The following is a 27,241-nucleotide window of genomic DNA, read 5'->3' as shown; positions in this document are numbered from 1 at the left end:
CATTAATTGATTTGTGATATAGAGCTGTTTTTTTTAGTTATTTTGTTGTGTGTATAATTTATAAAATGTGTAAACAAGAGTGGTCAACCACATCACTATTCACCTGTGCACGAACTTCATTGAGTGGATAGAGTTGTTGCTAAATCGTTTTTGAAATTTCTTTCTGTTAAATCGTAAGAACTGTAAACAAAGAGCAAGCGATATAGTTGTTAAACAACGATAAGGTAATTGTAATTACTTTAACTTAAGTGCTTTGTACCGATCACTGATAGTAGGTTTATCATATCTTGTTGTAGTATATTTTTCTTTAGAAACAAGTGGGTTTGACCAAATAATGTTCAACAAACATAATTATATTTTCTGCGAAATAAACACGAAAGTTTAAAATTTCTTTTAAGATTTTATTTGATTTATTGCTAAGCGCAAAGCTACAGAATGTTGTATCTGTGTTCTGCCTACCGTAGGTATCGAAGCCCGAGTTTTAAGTTATAACCCATTAAACTAACCATAGAAGCAACAAGGCTTTTTTCGTAAGATACTAGTCATGAAAATATGTTTTATTAATATATTTGTCTTTAATCTCTGACGCAGTACTTCTGGATAATGTTGTAAGGGTATCACAAAACAAGATAAGAAATACTGACACAGGTTTTTTTATCAGCTTCAGTTCATTAATATTAGATAAGGTCATGCTATGAACTGTACATATCAATGAATTATACTGTTTATGCACAAAATAGTATATTTTGTTTAACGTTTTTCTAGTCTTCTGATTATACATCGCAAAAAGTTGAAGTTTGCGTGGGAAATGTATAACTTTTAAAGAGCTAACTTCAAAATTAAACCGAAAATTTAGGGTTAAAGCAAAAAGAAATGCTTCTTTTTATAGATTTTATAACTTAATATAATTTTGTAAACAACATAGCAGTTCTGTTTCTAACACGTATAACACAATGAAACCATGTCAGTCGCAGTATGACATCACTAAAAAGAAAAGCTCAAATCTAATCACTTGATGTAATATAGAACCATATAAAGTTCATGAGTTTGCAATATTTTGCTTTGGAAACTATCATCACTGTAGAAAACGAGAAAGGAAAGACTGACAGAACGTAAAGTGTGAGGTAAGTCAGACATGTTTACATTTTATTTTTGGCAGTTAAACAGTTAACAACGTGGTCAGAACTATAATTATTTATTCTATTACAACACTGCGATAATAAAGTTTTTTTTAATAAAGTTTCTGTATTAGGTAAGCAGAGTATCTTCCATAACTTCACTGTCTCTTATATTGTTGAAATATCAGGGCCATAGCTGATTTTCCCGATATTTCGTGTTTGCGCTTTTCTATTATATTATTCAATGTTGTATTTTATAGCAACGCTGAAGTAAAAGACATCTCATTCTTGCAATTGTAAACCACAGAAAAGAACGATGTAAAACATTGAAACGTACAGTCAGTTGTAAATCGTAAAACATAGGTGTATAAAATGTAAAACATTATATCTTCGTCGTTAAAAGGAGTACATGAAGTAAAAACCATTCGACAGTCGTAGACATATAAGTAGGATGTAAAAGCTAAACTCACTTAACAATTTTATGTAACAAAGCATTTACATAAAATCTGAACCAATTATATATTTTTTTAAAAAAGCAATGAAAACTAAAACTGTACATTATTTGTAGATACCAGAAAATGGAATTTAAAGGCTGAAACATTTTAGTAATAGTAAGTCATAAAAAAACTACATCTTATAACTATAAGAACTATAAATAACAAAACGATGTAAAAAACGAAAATTTTTGTAAAATTTTTGAATCACGGAAGATGGATATGAAAAACAATATCTTACTCGTTCCTCTTAGAGAGAGAAATATGAAGTTTCAAGTGATGTGATTTTTGTACAATTCCAAACAGTAGAAATAATTAAAATAAATACTTTTGAGTTTAAAGAACACTACGCCATACATTACTATTTCTACGGACTTCATTTTAAATAATTACTGGAAAATGGTTTTCAAAGATAAAGTGTTATAAAAAATTACTTTTAAATCTACTTGCAAAGAATCCAGAGGGTACGAAAACGAAAATTATCTATTCTTTGACAGTTCAAGGGAGAGTTAGGCTATAATATCACCTCGTCAAGAAATGTAATAGTATTTACTGTTATTGTTTAAACATGGTGAGTAATAAGATTGGACTGCTTGCGTTTCAAATTATTAGCAATCTTTATACACATGTCACATCTTTCCAGTTCATTATATTTGTTTTGTCATAAGCCAGATAATCTATCGCGCTTTATTTTATCAGTAAATGTTTAATCTAAGCCTTATACGATCACTCCTTAGTAGAGAGAAAGACACACTGGTGCTCTGGTTATTCATTTCCCTTAAGAAACAACAGAATTCTCAGTTAGTTATAAAAGGATAAAGGTAAAACGAATTGTTACTGACGTGTTGTTTTTTTTTAATAATAATACGAGCTAGAATAGATACCAGTGAATAGTTTTAACGACACGATATATGATTACCTTGTGAATTACCTATTATCAACAGGAGTATTGGATTGGGTGTTGCTAGAAGTTTCTAAGACTACCCAAATATACGTGCTAGGTAAGTTAAGTACTTGAAACATGAATACGTTTCAGGTAGGCATTTTAAAAATGTAAATGTCAATCAGGATGCTGAAAATTAAACGTATAATGCTTCTTAGATGACAGAGTAGAGACAGAAATGAGTCCACTAGAAAGCTTAGAGAGTGGACTTCAACGTATGTGTTAACTAGGAATAAAAAAAAAAGACTTTAATAGACAAATAGAGAAATATTTAAACATAGTAGCACATGTCGACAAGAGGTTCAAAAGAGAAGGTATATGAATTTTTGTAAACAGGAATTTTAAAAGACTAAACATACAAGTAATGACCCTTCGGGTTTACAAACAGTAGTTAGTTATATTAATACAGGATGTATGAAAATAAATATACTGAAAATAACGTTGAATAACTTTACTGTTATTTGAGATAACAACAAAAATTGTCTATGAATACAAGTAGAAGGTTTGTAAGTTTAGTTTTAATAATTAATGGACTTTATTCTTCCATCACTCGCTATAAATGACAATTTTCTGCGTTCAAATTCTAATAAAACATTTCCCAACATATCAGTATGAATGGATAAGACAATATCACAAGTTGATGTTTCAGTTTTTCAAGGTATTTTGGTTTGTTATAGTAGACTTTTGTTTTTAAAAAGCTCCAGAGATTAAAATCTAAAGGGTTAAAACACTTTAACAGTTCGAGCAGAGTGGGGTGGTGCTTCATTCTGTTTAAAAATATCTCTTTGTAACAAACCAGAAGTTTCTTTGAGTTCTGAAAAAAAGAACTCTTGTAGCATGTGTAGAATTTCTAGTAACAGTTAGTTCGTTAAAGAAACAAGAACAAAACAAAAATTAATACAACAAAACTAAACTTACAAGCTTGCTACTTATATTCAGTTTTTGTTGGTACCTCAGATAACAATAAAGTTATTCAATTTTACTTTTGGTATTTTCATTTTCAGAAACTCTGTACGTATACCCTGAGAATACAATAGTAAGTATTAACTAAGAGATTTAAAAAGCATACAAAATAATGTATATCTCTCAGGAGTTTTGAGAAATTGAAGGGATATTGAATGTCAGCCATTTGTTGGAAAAATAGTACTTAGGAGTACGTGTCCGTCTGTAGATTTATAAAACAGACTTAAAAGTAAGTCTGTCAGAAAGTTTCAGATGTATTTATAGGAGTAACTAATGTCTTTTAGGAGTTTTAAAGTGTAGTCATAAGAGTAATGTATGCTTGGAGAGTTTTTAAAGTGTATTCACATGAATAAGTGCTAGTAAGTAGTTTTAAAGTGTATGTGTAGGTTACGTTTTTGCCAGGAGTTTTGAGGAATTGATAGAAGTACATGTGAACCAAAAGTTGATCAGAGAAATGTGCTTTATAAAGTGTCCTGAGAGATACACAAGGAAGTACATGTGACTTAGAGTCTGGAAAATGTCCACAAGAGTAAGTGTCATTCAGGATATTTAGAGGTTTCAGTTAATGAGCGAACGTCCGCTCTGTTTAAAAAAACGAACAAATGAGTTTTAAAGAATATAATTGAAATTGCATTTCCTACTTGTTTGAAGTATATTACTGAATTAAATGTGAGTAGAAGGTTTAAATTGTCCATACGAAGTTCCATTATGATTGCTGACACAGCTAAGTTAAAACGGCTTCATTTCTAAAACGTAGGGGGTTAAAGAATACGTTGTTGGTACAATATTACTATGTTTTATTCTATTCTTAATTATGAAACAGTTTCGTTATTTCTAGCATACGCTAATTAATATTTAAATTTTTAACAGCTTTAGAGGCTTTAATAAATATATTTTATTATACAATTGTTAAACATAAGAACTGTATTTGTTCTTCATTAGGATTTCTGTAAGTGCTATATATAAAAAGGGAATGAAAATACTATTTTCACTGGTTAAAAACGACACTTAAGCACTATGAAGTGTCCTGATAAAAGTATTCGAACACTCGTGAACGAAATTGCGTCGTGGTGTATTCACCACATGAAATGAAATTTTATATTTATGAAAGTATATCATACCGAACTATTAGTAGCATTGGAGTTTATTCATTATATAGGTGATGTCAAATAAAGTATCATTATGATAATTATTTATTAATAATAAATAATTATTGATTTATTAATAATCAATAATTATTGGTGATGATAACTAACTACATTCTATTTTCAATTGTTTGTTTGTTCTTGTTTATTATAAAGTTTCCTAAAGGGCTATCTGGCTATGCCAACCTCGGGTACTGAGACCTGGTTTTTAGAGATATAATTTACACAATTCTCAAAAACAAGTTCTTCCAAAGTTCGCAAGGAAAACTGTCTCTTACGATTTACTGTGTTATTGTTTAAGCCTTTAAACTACAGTTTAGGAAAATTCTTGACTTTGGTAATAGAACCTTATGTCACGTCTGCCTCTGCTAATATAAAACACTGTTATGAACTGATCGTGTGAAATTGTCGTATCCTTCAGCAAAAATAGTAATGTACTATGTAACTTCAGTATATACTATGTACCATTTTAAAAGCTACCTCAGCACTGTCTATAGTGCACAAAAATAACTATATTAGTAATTGTTTTTTAATTAGTTTTACTGATTTATGAAATGTGAATGTTCGTAACAAACAATGAATATTTCTGACACATTTATTGCTTATTGTTGATTTATTGTAACTTTCCCTAAGTAGTTTTGTTGATAACGGGTCTGTTATCTACAATCTTCGTTAAAAACAGTCTTATTTACAGTTAATTGAATCAAGAATTAAGGCTGATAGTTACAACGAATGATGTGTATTTCTTTGTAAATAGTATTACGAATAATAGAGTTTTTAACAATATGTGAATTATAATATTACGTCATGTTACTCTTTTGGTGTTATATTAGAAAATTAATTGGTGGTAGCCGTTGTTTTGGATTAAGCACAAAGCTACACAATGGGCTATCTGTGCTCTGCCCACCACGGGTATCAAAACCCGGTTTTTAGCGTTGTAAGTTCGCAGACATACCGCTGAGCCACTGGGGGGCTTGGAGGTAGCTAAACTTACAACTCAAAATTGGTTTAAAATACCAAAGTTTGCAGCACTATTCGTGGAAAAAGTGAAGAAGCGATATAAAAAAAAGCATTATAAGAAATGTTTGTATAAATTATGCCAGAATACAAGTGTCTGCAATTATTATAGTCTTAATCAACTAGTCTACAAGTGGAACAGCGGTAAGTCTTGAGACTTACAACGACAGAATAAAGGGTTCGATTTCTATCGGTGGACACAGCAGATAGCCTGATGTGGGTTTGTTATGAGAAAACGCACCCACTTAATCAAATAATGCGTTACTTTAGTATCTTGCTGTCCTACATGTTACTAGACAACCACTGATTATCTGTGATAATAACTACGTTAACCAGCTATTTATTGACGTCACGATCCTTTCAAAATCACTGTTATCATTCATTGTAATATTATTGTAGACAAAGTAAAAATGCATTAAGACGATATTATAAAAAAAATCTAAAAGGCCCATTATCTTCTGTTCTTGTTTTTTTAGATAAACACTTGATTTTGTTAAGATTTGAATACTTTTGTTTTACAAGTTTTATTTACACTAAAGTAAATCACCTAAGTTACTGGAATATTAAATGAACCACCTTTTTTTGATAAAAAACGATCACCCACTTTATAGGACTGCCTCCCAGTGGATCAGTGGTATATCTGCAAACTTACAACGTTAAAAACCAGGTTTCGATACCCGTGGTGGGCGGAGCACAGATAGCCCATGTGTAGCTTTGTGCTTAATCCAAAACAACAACATTTTAGGACTTGGTACGCCCCTGACGCTCAAACCAATCAACTAAAGAATATGTCTAAGCATATCTCAAGCAAAGGTATATTTTGAAACACGCTGTGTTGTATCTAATGAAATAATAACTTATACGATAATTTCAGGTATTATTTTATTTCTGTAGTATATATTGGTGTATAGAAGACATATTAACACTAGCAGTTTTAAAGGATCTAATAACACCAACCTTTTGTTTTTATGTAATTAGAATTCTACGTTCCACTTTACAGTTTCTTAAAGAACATTCACTCGGATACAAATCGAAATTTTAAATCATTTGAAGCTTTGTACTGTCAGGTTTGATTCGTCGTTTAGTGAAAGTTGCTGAAGAAATTATAAAGCGAAACGCTGAATGTCTATTTAACTAAAAAACAACGTTTAAGTGTTATAAGATCGTTTATTTTTATTTCGTTTATAACTTTTTAATCGCATTGTTACTCAGTTGTTTTATTTCTGATCTAATAATGGCAAGTATATTTCTTTTTATGTTGTGATCTATTAGATTTAGCAACATTAAACGTTAATTTCAATTATTTCGATTTTTCCGTTCCTTACAACATAGTAACTTTAGTAGTTTTTAATTTTCATGTTCATAAATTTTTATGTTCACCTTTGTGATATTTGTCATATTTCCTATTTTTAAAGGGTTTGGGAAAATATAAACATCAAAGAGTAATACAAAAAGTTTTAAGAAAATTTTAATATGTTGTGATATTTATAAACTTTTGTAAAGATATTTTGAATTTCAATAATTGTGCAAAAACATCCTTACTTCATTACACGTCGTTACGCGTGGAGTATATTGTAACATAAAAAAGCATGTTTTATTATTACTTCTCATTATAATGTTGGTGATTTAGAGCCTTAGTTTTCGAATTAGAAATAAAACTTACAGTTTAGAATCACAACAACGAAAGGTAAGATCATTACAATTCCGTTCGATATAATTTATTAAAGAATTTCCTCTAAAGTGGCTAAGCTGAAAGTCTGAGGTATAATAACAGAAAGCCCATTGTGTAGCATTTTGCTTAATGAAAACAAACAATCTTAACGAAGTTAGTTCAAGAGAACTTGGTTTTTGTATCCATGTTGGACATCTTTTCAAGCTTATTCTTGAAGTAGTTTCATATAGTATACTGTGATATATTTGTACATAACGCACAAATCGACCTACTTGTATATGTCGGAATCCTAAAGATCTAGGTATATCTCTAAAGTAATTATGTTGTTTCGTTATCACACGATAACAGTAACATGTTCAAATAGTCACGAATCCACTCTACAGTTCACACTATTGTATGCTATCTTTAAAAGAAGTCTCGTTCCTTCAGTGTGAATTGTTAGACGATTTAATTAAAGACTACTGCTTAAAGATCCACAGTGGTTCCTCCTTTCGACATTATAGAATAATTATGTTTTTGTTTTCCTTATAGAGTTTACAGTCTATTAATCATGAAACTTGGGAAAGATTTGCTTTCTGGATACTATGCTGTTAACCTTGTTTATTTATATTAATATTAAATGTAGATTTAACATGGATATCAGAAAATAGAAATTAACTGTAAAAGTTATTAATTGTAAGACATGCACAACTTTTTATACGAACTTCATTCACAAATATCATATTTTAGCAAAGTTAGTGGATGTACTAAAAGTTGCTTTGAAACACTTGCAGATAGCACTTCGTTTAACTAAATACTAGAAGGAACAGTGTTTCTTTTATTAAATTCACACACATTTTCAGTGGTTGTATACAGTAAAATATTTGTTCACAACTTTTCACCTGCTTTACTTAACATCATCAAGGTTCCTTTTTTAAAAGTTGATTTCTGTTAGCTTCAGTTCTTGTATATGTCTTGATGATGGTAAATGTGGTAAAACATTGTGATTAATAATGATAAAACAACGTTTTGCTATTTACAACCGATAAGATTTTGTGTCAATTTTGTTTAGCTGTTATGGTGATATATTTTAAAGAGAAATTAATCAAACTCTTGATTATTGTTTTTGTTTGTTTGTTTTTGAATTTCGCACAAAGCTACTCGAGGGCTATCTGTGCTAGCCGTCCCTAATTTAGCAGTGTCAGCCTAGAGGGAAGACAACTAGTCATTACCACCCACCGCCAACTCTTGGGCTACTTTTTTAACCAACGAAAAATTAGGATTGACCGTCACATTATAACGCCCCCACGGCTGAAAGGGCGAGCATGTTTAGTTTGACGGGGATGCGAACCCGCGACCCTCAGATTACGAGTCGCACGCTTTAACACGCTTGGCCATGCCAGGCCAACTCTTGATTAAGAACAATTATCATACAATGTTTTCGATTAAACAAGATAAATAAGTGTTCAGTAATGTTTTGGATAGACTTTGGATCGATGTTTCCGGTAAACATAATGTAGAGATAAATCATATGATCATTACTCTTCTAGACTATCTCGTTATACCGGATAATCTTGGTTAATACCAGTTTGAGAACGACGTTTAAATTAAATGTGACTCAGCACCAGTGACCAAATGGACAAAACTGACTAAATCAAAATCTTACAGGCAATGTTTTCGTAAGTTATTCCAATGTCTTATTCATACTTCTTATTCTGTTCATTGTATTGTAGCTGCTACTGTAATTTGTAAGCTGTTTCTGAGGGTTTAATAAACTATGCTTTCTGTATTTAGTGAGAGTTTAATTTTTCTATTTTGTGGTTATTTTCTTGTTTGGTTCTGTAATGTTCATATTATACAGAAATCTATGAATGACATGAAAAGTACACAAAGGTCACAAGTGACTAGTGTATGTCAAGGATCTAATGCTTCATCCATCGTTAATGAAAACTATCGATGTCCATCAAAAGAAAACATACTCCAACCTGTGTCGCTTCACAGTGACTCGGAATCTTCCGGTGATGAAGGGAAGAACCCTAAAGTCAACATAAGCCTTATTCCGGTGTTTATATTAGAAACCATCTCTTTAGTGAGTCTAGCAGTCTTGGCTTACTTTCTCAGGTAATACTTAACACATTGATTTTTCTATTTAAAATTCATAAAGTGATGGAAAACAAAACACGAATGTCGGATCTTTAATGGATCCGAACATGTTTATCGTTTGGTATTCTTAATAGCTAGATAATGGATTAAATCAAGTTAAATTTAATCCACTTACAAACGACTGGAATTTTTGGTTTCATTAGTTACTCTCAATATATTTGCAACACATGCAAACGTAATCATTCATTTATGAAAGGAATCAGAAATCTAAATTAAGCCTCGTACTGGGCTCCAGATAGGTTTACTTCTTTATCTGCTCACATTGCTAACAATCAGATTTTGGTACTCGTTTTGGACACAACAGAAATAGCTCATTGTGTATTTTTTGTGCTTATAAAAGTAAGATAGACTTTAAATAATTTTATTTAGTTAAGACCAGGTTGAAGAAATAATTTATAAAGAAAACTTGCATAAAACGAGAAGATCACTCAGTAAACTCATACGCAAGACTGGATAGACAACAATATCCTAAATAGATATTGCGTAAAAGCAATTAATTTGTTGATTCATTGTGCAACAATTATTGTCCAATAATTTGATATCAATGCCTAGTTATTCAATGTCAGTCAAATGCTGTTTAAAACTTCGCCTACCTGTATAAAGTGAAATTTGAAATGTTTGTTACTGACATGTAAATACAATTACCGTATTTTCCGGTTAATAAGCCGAATCGCCGAATAAGCCGAGGCCAATTTTCAGCTCTGAAAATGAGGGTTTTGCTTATTACTGCCCAATAAGCCGAAGCCATTTTTAAGAAGTGACAAGTTTCTTCAAAATGATTTCTTAGTCTCGTTTCAGCGTCAGCATGCATGTTGTGTGTGATCATTGGCGTTCTGTAGTAAAGCAGAACGTGTCGTATTGATACAGAGATGGAATCAATATGTCATTCGTTATTGGCTCCACTCACTGTAATTAGGTAACCAATGAAATTCCAGAAACAACGTTTCACTGTAGTCTTAACGTGCTTTGCTGATGGGACAAAATTACCGCCTATGGTAATTTTCAAAAGAAAAACATTTCCTAAGAAGAAGAAATTTCCGAAAGGAGTGATCAGCCAATAAGCCGACCCCCAAAAATCAGGTCCAAAATTTAGGGTCAGAAATTCGGGTTATTAGGCGGAAAATACGGTAACTGCTGGTTTGTATTAATTAACTTAAAACGAACTCAAAAGAACTATGGATAGTAACATATTAACGAAGAACGTATATCACATAAGCCGTATTCTAGATATTGCATATATACAGAATGGATTTTTAACATATAATGAATTAAAACCACCACTCTTCTGTGATGTGAATCCTTTTGATGCAAAATTTTCACATTCATTCTACATAAAAGCTTAAGACGTATTATGATGAGTTTATATTTGACACAATTAATTTGAAATTACGTCCACAATAAAAGTAAGTAGAAAATTAACCTGTTTGTATTACGCGTAAAACTATTGGTAGCAGCAGTAATCAGCCTAAATGTGTGCTATTTATTGTAACATTATTAGGTATGTTTATTGTATGATAAATTGTTGTTACAAACTTATATATATATGTCGTAACAGTATGAAGTAGTAATAACTTATACACATTTACGTATATATATATATATATATATATAGGTTTGAGAATATTTTCCCAGTACTCATTCGAGGGTTTATTACCAACGATCCCAAGCTCATGTATCCCAAGGATCTAGATTATGAAAATTCTACAATTCCAGTTAATTTCAGCGAAACGACGCTATATGCAACATCCCTCGTCATCCCATTAGGATTAGTAAGTTTCGAGTTATTCTTACTTGTGAACTACTCAAGGGGATGACTTCCTGAGTCGTATGAGAAAAGTCTTAGAGGAATCTTAAAGTGTATATGATAACCAAATAACTGACATTTTAAAAATTTAATTGATGATACATTAAACAATAACTTATTAATGATATAAAAATAGCTAATTACGAGTAGCTCAAATCAATTCGATAGGTGTAAAGTAAGTTATAATTGAAAGTATATCCTTCCTGACAATACCACAACTAACAGACTACAAAAATCTTTGCTGTGGTTGCAACAGTTTATTTGTTTGGAAACTGATGTATGCATCTTAATTTATAATCTAAAAGGTTGCTCTAATTCAAATTAAACGAGAAAAGAACTAAAATCGGAACACATAAACCTCACAAAACATAATCAAGAAAAAAATAGTAATACACTGCTTGCCAAAATCTTAAGGCAAATGAATATAAATAAATAGTATGCATTTTGCGTTGTTAGACTCAACCACTTATTTGAGTAGAGCTTCTAAAGATGAAAATAAGAAAAGGTAAAATAAAGATGAAAAACTTTTTTAGCATTTAATATGGAAAATGTGACACTATGAAATTAGCCTAAATACTAGCTGGCCAAAAGTTTAAGACCATACTGAAACGAAACGTTAATCGGTAAACACGTAACGAAATTTAGTCATTTGTGTTCAAGCATCAGTGTTGTCAACATCTCCCACCGACATCTCTTGTGTTACATTGGGTAAAAATATGGCAAAGGCTAAAAAGTTGACAAAGTTTGAACTGGCATAATTTTCGAGCTGCAAAAGCAAGGTCTCTCTCAACGTGCCATCGCTGGTAAGATTGGGCGTAGTAAAACTGCTTTTGTAAATGACTGGATCTTTCAGCAGGACAATGCTGCAATCCACAATGCCCGCAGGACAAAGGACTTTTTCATGGCGAATAATGTGATTCTTTTGGACCATCCAGCGTGTTTGCATCGAACTGAACCCCATTAAAAATGTTTTGGGGTGGATGACAAAGGAAGTCTATAGAGATGGACGTCAATTCCAAACAGTGCATGAGCTTCCTGAAGCTATCTTCACCACTTGAAATAACGTTCCAGCCAGCCTTCTGCAAACGCTTATATCGACCATGCCAAAGCGGATGTTTACAGTTATTCGTTATGACGGTCGTTCAACTCACTACTGAGGCCTCTTTTTGGGCATTTCCTACTCTGTTTAGGACTTCTTTTTGGTATGGTCTTACACTTTTGACCAGCTAGTATTTAGGCTAATTTCATAGTGTTCGCATTTTACCTATTAAATGCTAAAAAAGTTTTTTATCTCTATTTTACCTTTTCTTATGTTCATCTTTCGAAGTTCTACTCAAATAAGTGGTTGAGTCTAACAACGCAAAATGCATATTTTTTTCTTTATGTTTATTTTGGCCAGCAGTGTATATGATTTTTGAGGAACAAGATGAAACTAACTTTTAGGATTTTAAACTAATATATCAGTTTTTATTCAATGTCTTTTTATTCATTTTTTTTGTGTCATGAAGCGATTTTTTAGGCTTAGAAAAAGTTACCGCCTGAGACTTGTGTGACTTTATTTGATATTATTATAATCGTTCTCAAGAAGATTCACTTTGTTAACCAAATAGTACTTTTTGAATATTAAATGGACAAAAAACTTTGAAATTTAATATCTAATTAAATCAAAAATACAAAAATGGAATACATATCACAATTACCAGATATTTGTAAATTATCCATTTTAAATTGTTATTGTCATTTTCCATTTAGATTTTGGTTGGAGAAATTGGATACTTCATGTTTTCAAAAAAATCAAGAAAAGTAGTCCATTTGGGATGCAAGGGATTTAAATTACATACGGTCACACGCAGAATTTTTCGCTTTGTAGGTAAGAACCCTTTCGTTGAATTAAGTATTTCAAGAGAAAAATTGGATTGTAGAAACGAGAGAACCTAAATGTATAGAAATTAAAGTTAGTACTTTTAGTTGTTTTTTAATAAGTTTTATCTATCTAGCTATTTATAAAAATTAGTTAATTGATCAAGAATGTACTTAAAACCTGTAGAGCGAAAAATTACAGATATTTATGTGGAAAAAAATTCATGCACAATTTTTTCAAACTAAAAGTAATTAAATAAGCAGTTGCTTCAAATGTCTATACTTGCAAATTTATCTGTTTTTTTCTTAAATTAAGTACCAAAATATCTCTTCTAATATGTTTTTATTAAAACTGTCTTTTTAATATTAGGAGCATTTTTGTTTGGGTTGCTTAGTACCAGTATCTTGACCGATGGTCTAAAACTAGCTACTGGTCGACCAAAACCGTACTTCTTAGAAGCTTGTAATGTAACAGAACAGTATAGTAACACGTACGAATTTCATTACTCAAGCATCTGTGGGACTTCCGAAGAAGATCTCCGAGAGGCTCGGTAAGATATGAAGGAAAATTGCTTAATGTTAAAAGGGTGTCCACAGAATTCTGATCTGGTTTTAAACATTTATTTCAATAAAACCAAAAGAACTAGAATTATACAGTTTTAGCGCCTAGTTACTCAACTAATGAAGTTTTTTTACAGATTGTAATCGGAGTGTCCAGTTTCTGATGACTGAACTTTGAACGACCTCAGGAGAAAGCCCAATGCTATTTGGTTTCCCAAAATGGAGATCAATGGTAACTATTCAACAGAATTACCGCCGTCAATATGGCAAGGTTCCTCTCTCCAAACCCAGCATGGTTTCACAAGTTTTGGGACACAGAGTATGTGATTTGACCTTGCTTGAAGTAGTTGTCGAAGTGTTTCTGACAAAAACCGTTGCTAATGTCCAGAAGACGTTTGAGTGCACTCCTAGAAATTCTAATCGTTGTGCCTCAAGTGAACTCCAGCTATCTAGACCTACGATACATAAAGTCAAACAGAAGAGACCCCATCTTTACGCGTATAAAGTGTACACGTTGAAGTTTCTCCAGTGTAATTACCATCTTCGTTTAAACGTCAATCATTAGGATATGGAGAAACCAATTATAATTTAAGAATCAAGAAAAAAAACTTCATTAGTTAAGCAAAAAGGTGCTAAGACTACATAATTACAGCCTTTTTGGTTTTGTTGTAAGAAACTTTTAAAACCGGAACAGAATTTGGTGGACATTCTATAACTTAATGCTCTTCATCTAACACTCCGTTGAGAAATTCCTATTGCACAATATTATTTTTAATTATAAATTATTGAATCTACGGGTATTTATATGTTGTGTTCGTTTTTGTGACGAGCCAATAATGCTTAAAATATGATATATTGTAAATTACATTTAACTATAAATTACGTTGTTTGGGATTGTTTCGCTGCTACTGAGGCGTTTTGCAGCCATACTTTTTGTATTGGCTACTAACTTAGAAGAAAGCTGTTTAATTAATTAAGTTAATTTTTGATGTAATAACTTATACGTTTGTCATGTTTTTCAGGTTGAGTTTTCCATCGTTTTATGCCTCACTTTCGGCTTATTCAGGAGTATATGTAATGGTAAGTCCAGAAATATTGCTGGGTCTATCTGTTTATGTCACTACCAATACACTTTGTTATTTAATACTACCTTCAACAAATACCAAGCAAAAAGATTGATTTAGTTATAGTGTAGCATGTTCAAATTGAACACGTGTGATTCATGTTACTCGAATCTTTTGACTTATATTCATACAGTTAGACTTATCTTTTATATAGAGCTTATAAAAGTATTCTCTTTTGATCAAGATCTAGAGTTTGTAAATGTCTCAGTTTGACTATAATTCAAAAGTAATAAATTATCTCATTTGGCCAACTTTCACAACTAGTAACTGTTTTCTTTATAGTGGCACCTTGGGCTAGAAAAATGTTCCTTTGGGTCATCAGCTGTTGTTATTATATCAATATTTCTGATCGTTATTTTGTGTTATCAAATTATTTTTATGCTACTAAAAGTTAAGAACAGTAAATAGTTTTATTTAAATGAGAAGATACGACTTGTAGCTCGTTCTTTAACGTTGTTACCCAGTGTTAGTGAATAGTTCTTTTAGGTTTGATAAATAGTTTCCTGATCTTTTTGTCTACCAGCGAGTGGTAATAGATTAATCATTCAAAACACCATGTGAAGTTAGTAAATTGATCTTTCTAGCTACCAAATCGTGTTAGTAATTCTTCTACTGCTTACTATATAAGACTATTAAAATATTTTCTCGGGCTAACAGGTTACGAACTAGAACGAGTAAATTGTTATACTTGGCAAAGATTTAAAACTTGGTAAAAGATCCAAAGTTTCAAAACTTATTCTTGGTGTTACTGTCTAAGACTAGTAAAGAGTACATCTTTCTACCAACTAGGGTTAAGAAGCTGTATCTCTTGGCTAGCAGTTTGAGATCCTAAATTGTTTATTCTAATCACTAATTAGGGTTACTGTAGATTTTTTCTCGCTAATAATTAGTCTTATAAAATATTCCTTCTAGCCAAATCTAAGGTCAGCAAATTAGTTATGAAATAATCTGCTTTCTGCAATCTACGTTTTTGATAATAAACAGAAAACACACACACATAAAAATGGATAATGAGAATTACGTACATAAAAGGTTTACAGATCAATAACAAAAGTTCTATGCAAGTTAAGAATTTTCAACTGAGTTTAAGATATATTTAAAATTTTAGATGAATTTTTCTCTTGCATGTGTTTCATTTATCTCTGCAAAGTTTCTTATTCTGATAACTATAGCACTGATAAGCTATATAACAGATTTGTTTTTGTGCACGAAATTAAAAAATTTAATATGAAATATTCTCTCCTCAACATTAGATCTATGCACATTGTGTCCTAACTGTCCGATCGTCCAGGATCCTCCGTCCGTTTATAACATTCTCAGTCGTTAGTTTGTTCATGTTGTGTGGAGTGTCACGTATTGTATTGCACAGAAACCACTTTGAGGACGTCGTTGTTGGTTGGATCCTTGGGACTTCTGTGGCAGCTTACATTGTAAATATTTTTCTGACAGCTTACCTTGTGAATATTTTTGTGGCAGCTTACCTTGTAAATGCTTCTATAACTTTGAACCTATTTATATTTAAGGATATTGGGACATAGGTAATAGCATATATTACAAATTTTCATTCAATTATATTAGCTATAAGGTTCTGTTCTGGGCCCTTTATTATTTCTTATTTATATAAATGATATTCTTTACCAACAGTTTTCTGGAGATATCCAAGCCTATGCCGATGATATTGCTGTTGTTTATAGTAAGCCAAATCTAATTAATGAAGCCATTATTTCTAGTGATCTTAATAAAATTAAAAATTGGCTTTTCTGTAATGGCTTATCCTTAAATATATCTAAATCTTTTCTTCTTCAGTTTAACCTTTATGGTATCATTCCAGCTTTTCCTTCTATTTTTTTATCATTCCAATGATTGTTATACTTACCCTAATTGTAAGTGTCCCAAATTGACTCAAGTTTCCTCTGTTAAATATTTAGGAATTATTTTAGATCGAAAATTAAATTGGCAATTTCATATTAATTCTTTAGTTAATAAATTAAAATATAGTTCTATGCTAATTTTTGAACTTAGTCATTGTGCTCCTTATCATATTTTGTTAAGTGTATATTATGCTCTCTTTCAATCTTTCTTACAATATTGTATTTCAATTTGGGGTGGCACATATAAGACTTTTTTAATTCCTATTCACAAGTTGCAAAAAAGTGTTTTCTCTCTTATTTTTACCCATAGGCTTGATACCGATTTCAGTAAATTTAACTCCCCTCTTTCATATGATAAACTTTATTTATATTTTTTAGCTTTATCTACAATGCATGTTTCTTTTAATAGGTCTTTTAAAGTCACTTCATATTTTACACGACTTCAATCTTTTTTTCCAATTAATGTACCCACACCACGTAAAACAGTTACACTTCATCAATATCTTTATTTGGCACCTCGTATTCATAATTTTATTCCTTATAGTATAAGATCTTCTATTAATCGTGTTAATTAAAACAAATACTTAAAACAATGGATCTTAAATACTGATGATAATATTCTGGGAACTTTATTTTGATTTTGTAAGTTTTGATTTTACTTTATTATGTGTTTAACCATCACAGGACGAGTTAACTTTTTTGTTGATGGTTTTATATTGTTATTTGATTTTTTGTGTCTAATTTATTGCTTAATAAATTTATTATTATTATTATTATATAAATAGAGGCTTGTTTATAGGCACTTCTATAATAACTCACGCTGTAAGTATTCACTTTATCGCTTTAAATATAGATGTTTATCAAACGAAAAATAAACTTTGGATAGATAATAGCAACACTGATAACGAACAAGATTATTTGAACTTATTATCTTTCTTGTGCTGCCAAATTTAGTTGTAGTGTCAGAAAAAAAGAACTAAAATAGTTTTAGAAAGAAAAAATAACTTATTATCTTTATGAATATGATCTATACGCTTAATTATCAGATACTTAGTGTTTCTATTACATCCTTCTATTGACTCATAACATAATGTCTCATTTCTGTAGTGTATCTCCACTTTAAGCTGTTTCCACGAGTATCATCAGCTTAGAAGAAAGTACTGTTCCCATAAAAAGAGAAACAACTTCTTTTCATTGAAGCAACAGAACCCTCTATTTTACCGATATTTCCGAATTCCACATGTTTCATACCACAATTCGCAGAATCAGACGCTCGCTAACAGTGATCTTAACACAGGTTATTCAGAGGGTACTTTTCAAAGAACGCACTCTTATCCACAATATCTAAATCGACAAAGGGAAACAAGGCTGATAGATAACAACTATTATTAAGTGAAACTGTCAAAGATGTTTGGAAAATAGAAACAAATTCATCTCTATTAATTTTCTGTAAAGTTTTTAAAACTTCATATGATTGGAGCTAGTATACAACTATTTTTAAGTTCATGAAACGTGAAACATTAATCTTTATGTTTTAATTTATGTTAAAATTCTCTAATCATTTGGTTGGGCTAACTTAGAACCGTACAAAATTAAATACGATTACACAAAACGGTACAAATTCAATAATGCCCCATGTCGTTCACGTCTGACTTTTTTCAAAGTAATATTAAACTTTAAAATATTTTTAAAAAATTAGTATGTGTAAACGACGACAATGTCGAACTGTTGTTAAGGAATATGTCTTATTGTTTAAAACAACAAATCAATTTGAAGCACACCATACAATAATCAATCATTGTTGAGAATTTTACTAACCAAAACAGTTTTTGAGGCTAGAACACCTCTCCATTCACTTGCTTGTAACAAATAATAGTGTCACTTAACTACTGGGAAAATAATAGAAAAAAATATAGCGGACTAGTTATTGAAAATTCAATAGATGGATAAAAGTTTAGTTCAAAACAATTAAAACAGGAATTATTAAAAAGGCCATTTTCCTCCGAAAAATCTTTACTTTAAAATTAATTGAAGGAGGATGTTCTTATATATTTTATGAATTAAATATTTCTATCGTTCTTAGATTTGTGGCTTTTATTCATAATTTGAGTTGTTCTTTTGTTGTAAATGAAAAGAACAATAATAATTATCTATACTTAGAAAGTTAATAAAATAAAATATGCTTACTGGCGACATCTACTGAGCACACTTCAAATCTGTTCATTATGCATTACACACTTAAGCTAAAAATCACAACTAAAAGTTGCAGAAATATTGGTGGAAAAATGCATTTTCTTTTCTCCTGTAATTTTAAATTAGGAAACTACGTGCACAGCAGGGAAATTTTTTCACAAAATATTCCAACACAAGTTCACCAAATCATTGAAAAACAGTTTACTATTAACTATTTTATACAGCAAATATCTAATTAAAGAGAACAGAAGTAAAGAAATTTATATCTTGCTACATTGTCTGAAGATCTATGTTATATGAAAATTTTTGCGCTTTATATTTATTTCTTTAAACTAAATATCTAATTATACTTTCTACTAATATGCTTCTTGGAATGTTTTCTTTTAGAGTAAGGTAATTTTTTGTGTTCACTTATGAAATAAAACGTATATTCATTTTACAAAATTAAATATAAAATTAATTAATCTGCCTGCCTTGTGAATTTTTGTTTCAAATTAAGCATGTTTATATTAAACAAAAAGATAATTAGTCACGGGAGTCACTTACGAAGTAGCTGAAAACCATTATTATATTTAGCGTAATAAAATTTATGGGTCTTTAGGGGCTTTTATTAGCTCTTTCTGGCATAGTCAGGTGGATAAGGCACTCAACTCGTAATCTGAAGGGCGCGCATTCGAATCTCCATCATACCAAACAAGTTCGCTATTTCACCCGTGGGGAAGTTACAATCAATCCCACTATTCTTTGGTAAAAGAGTAGCCCCAGAGTTGGCGGTGGGTAGTGATAGCTAACTGCCTTCTCTCTAATCTTACACTCCGCAATTAGGGAAAGGTAGTGCAGATAGCCCCACGTGTAGCTTTGCGCGAAATTCAAAACAAACCAATACTATAAAACAACAGGCTTGAATAGGGGTCACAGAACAATCCTACACAGATCATGAAATTAATGGTCCCTGGAAGATGATAAAATGTTTTGGACAAAATGAACCAGAGGAAGAATCTTAGCCGTTTTCTGATGTATAAGTGAGCCATTTAAAAAATCAAGCTATGTTTTAAAGACACACATTTTTTTACTGATTATGTAACGTACTCACATTTTTTGCGTGTATAAGCGTACATCGTTCCAAACATCCGTACGTAAGCTATTATTTATTTCCGATTCTAAAAAAAAAAAAAAAAACAATCCTAAATAAGAAAGTAATGAAGGCTGCTGTACGTTGCATGAAGAAAATAAGTGTAATCGCACTTTCACTATCAAGTGCCTGGACACTTGTACGTTCTATCTGCGGCATTAATTCTAAGTAGCTACGACTGGAAACAGAAAAGAATTTGAAATAATATGTCAACCATATCTGCCACATCCATGCCTCATGAGGCCTTTCGTTTAGTGACAGAGCTTATCAGGTCGACTGGTTTGCTACAAATATAGTAACGGTTTATGTGCTATTTATATAATCACTTGCATGAACAATAATTATCAGATACTATGGGTGAATTAAATTAAGTACATTGTAACCATTGTCGTTAAGTTTTGTGAATAGAATGTTGAATAATTTTGTTAATTAAGCTATTTGTGGACAGTTAGTAGCGATTGAATGAAAATCTAGAAAGGGAAATGAGTATATTTCCAATTTTTTTCTTCTTGCACTTTTTGTTTTTGTATTCAGGGTTCGGGTCTCGTTTCTGCTAAAACGCGCTCGGTTGGAATAACAGTTGAACTATAAGTGTGATAGTCATATTTCTTAGGTCTGGCATGGCAAGGTGGTTAAGGCACTCGACTCGTAATCCGAGGGCCGCAGTTTCAAATCTCTATCACACCAAACATGCTCGCCCTTTCAGCTGTGGGAGCGTTATAATGTGGCGGAAAATCCAACTATTCGTTGGTAAAAGAGTAGCACAAGAGTTGGCGGTGGGTGGTGATAACTCGCTGCCTTCCCTCTAGTCTTACACTACTAAATTAGAACGGCTAGCGCAGATAGCTTTTGTGTAGCTTTGCGCGAATTTCAAAAAACAAAAAAAACAACCATACTTCTTAGTCGGTCTGACAAAAGTGGTTACTTATGACTAGTGCTTTCTCTTTAGTGAAGGCATTACACAGATAGTCTCGAGTGTTGCTTTGCGAGCAAAAATTGTGAAACAAATAACATATGTCTCCCTGTAGTGCTGTGGTAAGTTTATGAACTTAAAACCCTAAAATCCACGGTTGAATTCCCCGAAGTAGACACAGCAGAGATGTTAACATGGCTTTGGTATCAATTTTCTATAACAGGAACAAATACATCACTTTAACTTATGAAAACAAGATTACTATACACTGAAATATAAAGGAAACAGAGCATCGTTGTAATGTGTTATACTTCCATTTAAATAATTTAACGCTTATGCATCAGGATAGTTTAAATCGAATTAGTTGTTTAAATATTTATTTTACGATGAATAAATTATGTGCAATTGTATATTAATCTCTAAAACCTGTTCTGCTGTTTAACTAACCTTTTATTAATTTTAACTTTTTTTCTTGCTCAGATCTGTTAGCCACCGAAGCTAATTTTGTGAAATCTAGATTTTGTTAGCGAAATTTTAATAAATAACTACAGATGGCACTACTGTAACATTGCTTGAAGATTTGACAGTATCTGTTAAAATCGCATTATTATTTTCTTAGTTGTGTTAGGGAACATTTATTTATTTGTACATTAGAAAAGTAGCAGTGTAATATAACTCTCAAGGTACGGATTCATGAAGTAGCATCCATGTAGCAACCTTTGCGTATTTGTAAAACGTTTTAAATTCATTTTCTATACATATTTGATAAGAAGAGATTAACGTTCTATTTTGCATGGACTACAGATTATTGTTCTCTTATTCTTGTGTGTAATTAAGCACAAAGCTACACAAAGGGCTATCTGTGCTCTGCCCACCACTGGTGTCGAAACGTGGTTTTTAGCGGTGTGAGTCCGCAGACATGTCGCTGTGCCACTAGGGGGCAGGAGTATAGATTGTCAGTGGCATTTATTTTGATATTGTGCAAAACTAACTTAGCAAAGTAGTCTTTTTATTACCAATATAGGTGCATTGTGCACCCATATTCTGTGATATATTACATGATAGTATTCTTATGATATCCATCATTAAAATAGTTTTTCAATTTCATATAGTAATTATATTTTATTTCTTTTGAAAAAAAAAAAGTTCGAGAATTGTGAAAATAAAACATTGGGAATTATCGACCAAAGAAATCCCTTTTGTTATCTTAGTTAATAGGAGAGTTAATTAAATAATTGGAACCCGTCATATTCATCTATGTATTTTTTCAGAGACGCTATTTATTGTTTCTAAATGAATGATTATTTACGAGCTGACTATCAAAGTTTGACAAACGTTGCAATTTTTTGTTTTGTTGAAACTTGCGCGAAGCTTCTCGGGAACTAGCTGTCTTAACCATTTCTAATTTGAAAGTGATAGATTTGAGGAAACGTATCTACCCAATACCACCAACCACTAGCTCTCGGGCTACTCTAATCAAATGGTTGGATTAAGTATAATATTATAATGCTTCTAAGACTTAAACGGCGAGCATGTTCGGCGATAGGATTCGAATACGCGACCCTACTAAGTACTACACCAAGTTAAGCCTTCTTTGCGGCAAGAACAGAAAAACAATGAATAATTAATACAGAGGTTACAGAGAAAGTAAAATTCACTTTCATTATCAAACGTTTTATACTAGCCTCTTATAGTTTGTAGCAATTCATTAAAATAATTAGTTTTTGGATTGAATATCGTAAAATACTTCACAGGTGGAAACGTAAATTACTCAACGTATCAGAGAAATATTTCAGCTAATGACTGTTGTGTAATAAAGTACGTTCTATTTATAGCTCAGATTGTACAGCCTAATTCAAAGGTGATATTAAGAATATCATCTCTTTCAGGATATCAGTTTCATCCTTCTCAGCACATCAAAAAGATGAATATCTTGTTTCTATAATATGTACAACGACCTTTTTTTATACAGTTGCAATCCATTATGAGAAAATGGTTGTAGTTTTGATTGAATTGTTACAATTCAGGTTAGACTAAACCGATTTTATAAAGTGAATTACTAGCGATTTTTACACATACATGTTTGCTTTACGATTGGCCCTGATTAACACACTATATTTTAACTTTATTTTATAATTAATTCTAATTGTTTCAGTCGAGTATAACAATTGTCAGTTTTTAGCATTCCTTAATGTTATTTCTAATAATTATTTTCACTGCTGAACAATCTAACATACAGCAATGAAAATAACCTTTCACTTCATATCATCCTTAGTGATTAAAATGTTTCAAATGTTTATAAATGTTTTATTTTGGGTAATTATATGCAATATAACTAAAGCTATAAATTAATAAATGTTAATCAAGATTCAGTTAAAACCGCTGTAATTTTCACAGAATTTATCAAAGTTTGTTTTTCCTCATGAATGTACGCAATTTCGTAAAAGCACATTCGTAATTCTTTTATATTGACCAAAATTCAAATATTTCTTTAAGATATGCTCCAGTGAAATGTCATTTTCAGAACTCAAATACCAAATGATGTTGTATCTAGCTTTAACATAATTCTTCACGAATAAAAAGTTTGTTTCTAGAAGATAACTATTAAGAAAAAAGTTATCCAGTGTTTTCTTATTTGTTCATCTTATAGCAGAAATTTTTAGTTTCGAATGTTGTTAGCAATTCCCTCTTTTCCCTCAAAAAGATAAAATCAGAAGATTTTTTCCCAATAAAACATAAGATATAATTTCATTTTATCTTCCGAGGAGAGAGTATTCGTATTTTACATTTATGATCGTCGTCCCTGAGGGAAGAGAGAAAGTAAGTTAGCTATTTCAAAGTTTTCATCCAGAATAACTACATTGAACATCTATGTAATAGCACAACCATTAATAGGATCGATTCTTATCCATATCTAACTTTAAAAGAGTGGAAATGAACTTTTTAATCATGATTCTTCTGATAGCATAACAATATTAGATTTTGGATGGATAGTCTCAAGCGGTATTAAATTTTAAGTTTCTAAACTCTAGGCTTCCAAAATAAAATTTATGGATGAATCATTATGTGTGTTTTCCCTTTAATTTTCCTTAAGGGTTAGCTTTAATGTCATGGCCATTTTTCGTTGAGATAGTCGTAAGTTAGACCAAAACCTGCAGGATTATGTATTCGGAAGAAACAATTGTATACACAGCTTTCAGGTGATAATAATAAGAAATGGCTACGTATTAGTTCAGAACATTTACCGAGGTTATAACGACGTCAAACAATATCGTGGTGGAGTTGTAGAAAGGGAAAACCGTGCGAAAGATTTTGAATGGATTTTATTAAATGAAGTTTTCACAATTGTGATTAAGTAACTGGTACGTGTAAACTAAATGATTTGCTGTCCATGATTAATTGGTTTTTTTCCTATTTTTATTTTGTTTTAAAATGCCGAGTTTAAATGCAGGTCCTAGTTCATCTTTTTTAAAATCCATTCGGTATTGCTTAAATAAGAACGAGTCGTCAAAACGTGAAACATACTAAAAAACAGTTAGGTAACAAGGAAAGAACACGTGTAGGCTTGGAAATAAAAAATATGCACATTAATTATTATTAGAAACTCCCAAGGAGTTGTAGTTGGCGCTTTTTAAAACCGTAATCGCATTAAATACAGTTTCTTAACATTCTTTAAAAGTTCAGAGTTCATGAAAACAGTTTACAGTATCACAGATATTGTAGTTGCACATACGAAAATAATGCTTACATACACACACACACTTACAGCCTCTCTCACTCTGCTCAGTCATAATATTTCTCTCCTCACAGAATGGGCTCACCAGTGGCACAGGTGACGGAATATCTGAGAGCCTGATACTAGGTTTCGATATTCGTGCTTGGTAAAGCAAAAATATCCACCTGTGTAGCTTTATGTTAAATTACAAACAAACTTAATTAAATCGCGAAACGTGAATTCAGAGCTTTGAAACTGAGGAATGTGATACTTTATTAATGTGCTCTCTCTAATATTTTTTTCTGTATTAACGTTGATATAGCTACTCTTTATAAGTGTGTTTTTCTTATACCAAAGCCACATCGGGCTATCTGCTGAGCCCACTGAAGGGAATCGAACCCTTGATTTTAGCGTTGTAAATCTGTAGACTCACCGCTGCACTATTTAGAGGGTATTCTTTATATATATATATTTTTTTTCCAGTGATGAGGAGTATATTTATTTGTGACTGAAAGATAAAACTACTCAACAGCATTTGTCGTATTATTTTCAGTTTTACAGACGTGAGAAACACAACTTACAGAAGTCAAGACTTAATAATGATTATATATAGTGTAAAAGGAATGTGTGCCAATCTATCCACCTTATAAAAACAACATACATTATACTTTAAATATAGGTTAAAAAAATCTGATCGAAACACTTGTTATTGTTAATGGTTAAAAATTGCATGACTAGATTACATCAGCAATACTATTAATTTAAAAAATATATCGTGACTTTAACGATATTTTAACAATTAGGTTTATGTAGGAATAACGGCTTGTTAATGTCATCTCTTAGATGTAAGAGCCAGTTAATTTAACTTGATGTTTGTCAGCCCCACGTCAGGTTGAATAGCTGAAGATTTAGAAGAGAAAGAAAGACATATATTAATTCCATGACAACGGTGATCCATCATTTCAAGAATATGTAGCGCAAAAACAAGAGTAAAATGTTAGCTATTTGATGTAAACCTCTTGTCTTTTTTTTTCCTATTTTGTTATCTCACTTTTACTTTACGGCTTATGTTCAATGGGTCTACTTGGTACAGTAGAGTGTCAGCTGATGATGGATGGTTCACTCACTTGTCTTCTTGCACCCCTACCCTTGTAATTCCCATGACTTATCGCCATTCACGCAGGAGAGAAATATATTCGTAACTACTTTCCTTTAAGTATTTTTAGCCAAAGTATATACGTGTTGCACTGTTCTGTCTCCTCGGATAATATTCTTAATATATATAGATTATACACGTCTTGTGGTCCTCGGGAACGCTTTTCATTTACCCTCTGTTTGTACAGGTTGCGAACTTTAAACCGTTTTCACTTTGTAACTTACTTAAATGAGATATTTTATCTACAAGTCATAATGTCAATGGACTTTTTCTATAAATTTGACTCTCATTACTCAAGTTTATTGCTGTTCATTATAAACATTGTGTTAGTTGAAACTGGTTGTTATTTTGACATCCTCAAAATATTGCTGGCATTCAGATGGTTTATTGCCGTTCCTTATATATAGCCCCCCGCTAGTACAGCGGTATGTCTTTGGATTTACAACGCAAAATTAGCGGTTCGATTCCCCTCGGTGGTCTCAGTAGATAGCCCGACGTGGCTTTGCTATAAGAAAGCACACACTCCTATATATATATATATATATATATATATTGTGTTGTTAAGCACAAAGCTAAACAATGGACCATTTGTGCTCTGCCCACCACGGTTTTTAACGTTATAAGCCGCCAGATTTATTACTGGGATTGACCATAACATTATACGCCCACAACAGCTGAAAGGGCGAGCATGTTCGGTGTGACGGGGATTCGAACACTTAACCCTCAGATTGCGAGCCGAGCGCCCAAACTACTCGGCCATGTAGGGCCCACAGAGGATAGCAGAACAGAAAAATATGTTTTCTTAGGTTTAATAAAGTGAAAAATCTGACATTAAACATTCAAATTCATTTGGCTAATGCATCTTAGATCATAACAGTTATAGAGGTTTAACTTTTTAAAGTTCAGTCAAGTATCATTTAGAATATTTAGAATTTTTTTAAATGGCTTTGATTATGGCAAAACAGACTAACGAGTTATGAAAAACATGAACAAAACCACACATAATAAGTTAGTTGAAACTATATTTATCATAGAACAAAATGTGGATTAACAGAAGTATGTTAGAAAAACCATGAATTTTTAAGGACATTATAGTTACAAATGTAAAATGTGGAAAAGTCTTAAGATTACTATATTTATGCTTGCTAATCAATATTTAATCGTAAAGTGTTCAAGTATCGATAAGATCCCGGTCTCAAGTGATCTTCAAGATTTAGGAAGGTTTACGGAGAAGATTATTATAAGAAGGAGAAGATTATTCAACTATAGGTCATCTAAATTGCTTGCTTGTTCTCGAGATGGTTTTCCGTTATTGGCTCCATCGCAGACATCAGAACGTTTGACCTGACGAAGACAAATCACCATGGAAACCTCTTCATTGGCCACTGCTTCGTATACACTAATAATACAAACATTAA

The 27,241-nt window shown here is 31.6% G+C and overlaps 1 protein-coding gene across 10 annotated transcripts; it reads left to right on the top strand.

Annotated features, from left to right (window-relative positions):
• Positions 1-778: 778 nt before the first annotated feature.
• Positions 779-19,371, top strand: LOC143223214 (phospholipid phosphatase-related protein type 1-like). Of its 10 annotated transcripts, none has more exons than XM_076450847.1 (10): positions 2,330-2,613; positions 8,882-9,010; positions 9,193-9,452; positions 11,107-11,263; positions 13,051-13,168; positions 13,529-13,709; positions 14,742-14,799; positions 16,097-16,273; positions 16,488-16,536; positions 17,822-18,013. In XM_076450847.1, the coding sequence occupies exons 3-10, from the start codon at positions 9,199-9,201 to the stop codon at positions 17,863-17,865; spliced, it is 1,038 nt and encodes a 345-aa protein (XP_076306962.1). In that variant the 5' UTR covers positions 2,330-2,613; positions 8,882-9,010; positions 9,193-9,198; the 3' UTR covers positions 17,866-18,013. The 10 variants fall into 10 exon arrangements, with proteins under 10 accessions (XP_076306961.1, XP_076306959.1, XP_076306960.1 ...); XM_076450838.1 differs by lacking the exon at positions 16,488-16,536 and adding an exon at positions 6,292-6,493 and having other exon boundaries at positions 2,331-2,613; positions 17,822-19,371; XM_076450843.1 differs by lacking the exon at positions 16,488-16,536 and adding an exon at positions 6,292-6,493 and having other exon boundaries at positions 2,349-2,433; positions 17,822-19,371.
• Positions 19,372-27,241: the final 7,870 nt, after the last annotated feature.

Source organism: Tachypleus tridentatus, chromosome 8 (assembly GCF_004210375.1).
Source record: "Tachypleus tridentatus isolate NWPU-2018 chromosome 8, ASM421037v1, whole genome shotgun sequence".
Classification (NCBI taxonomy): Eukaryota; Metazoa; Arthropoda; class Merostomata; order Xiphosura; family Limulidae; genus Tachypleus; species Tachypleus tridentatus.
The sequence above is the reverse complement of the archived record's forward strand: the minus strand, read 5'-3'. Positions and strand labels throughout refer to the sequence as shown.

Excerpts from the sequence above, each read along its gene's own strand:
- LOC143223214 (XM_076450846.1), top strand. The coding sequence starts at position 9,199 with ATGAATGACATGAAAAGTACACAAAGGTCACAAGTGACTAGTGTATGT. Across the intron at positions 11,264-13,050 it reads TCGTCATCCCATTAGGATTA|ATTTTGGTTGGAGAAATTGG; the intron begins GTAAGTTTCGAG and ends TTTTCCATTTAG. Across the intron at positions 16,274-17,821 it reads CTTCTGTGGCAGCTTACATT|TGTATCTCCACTTTAAGCTG; the intron begins GTAAATATTTTT and ends TCATTTCTGTAG.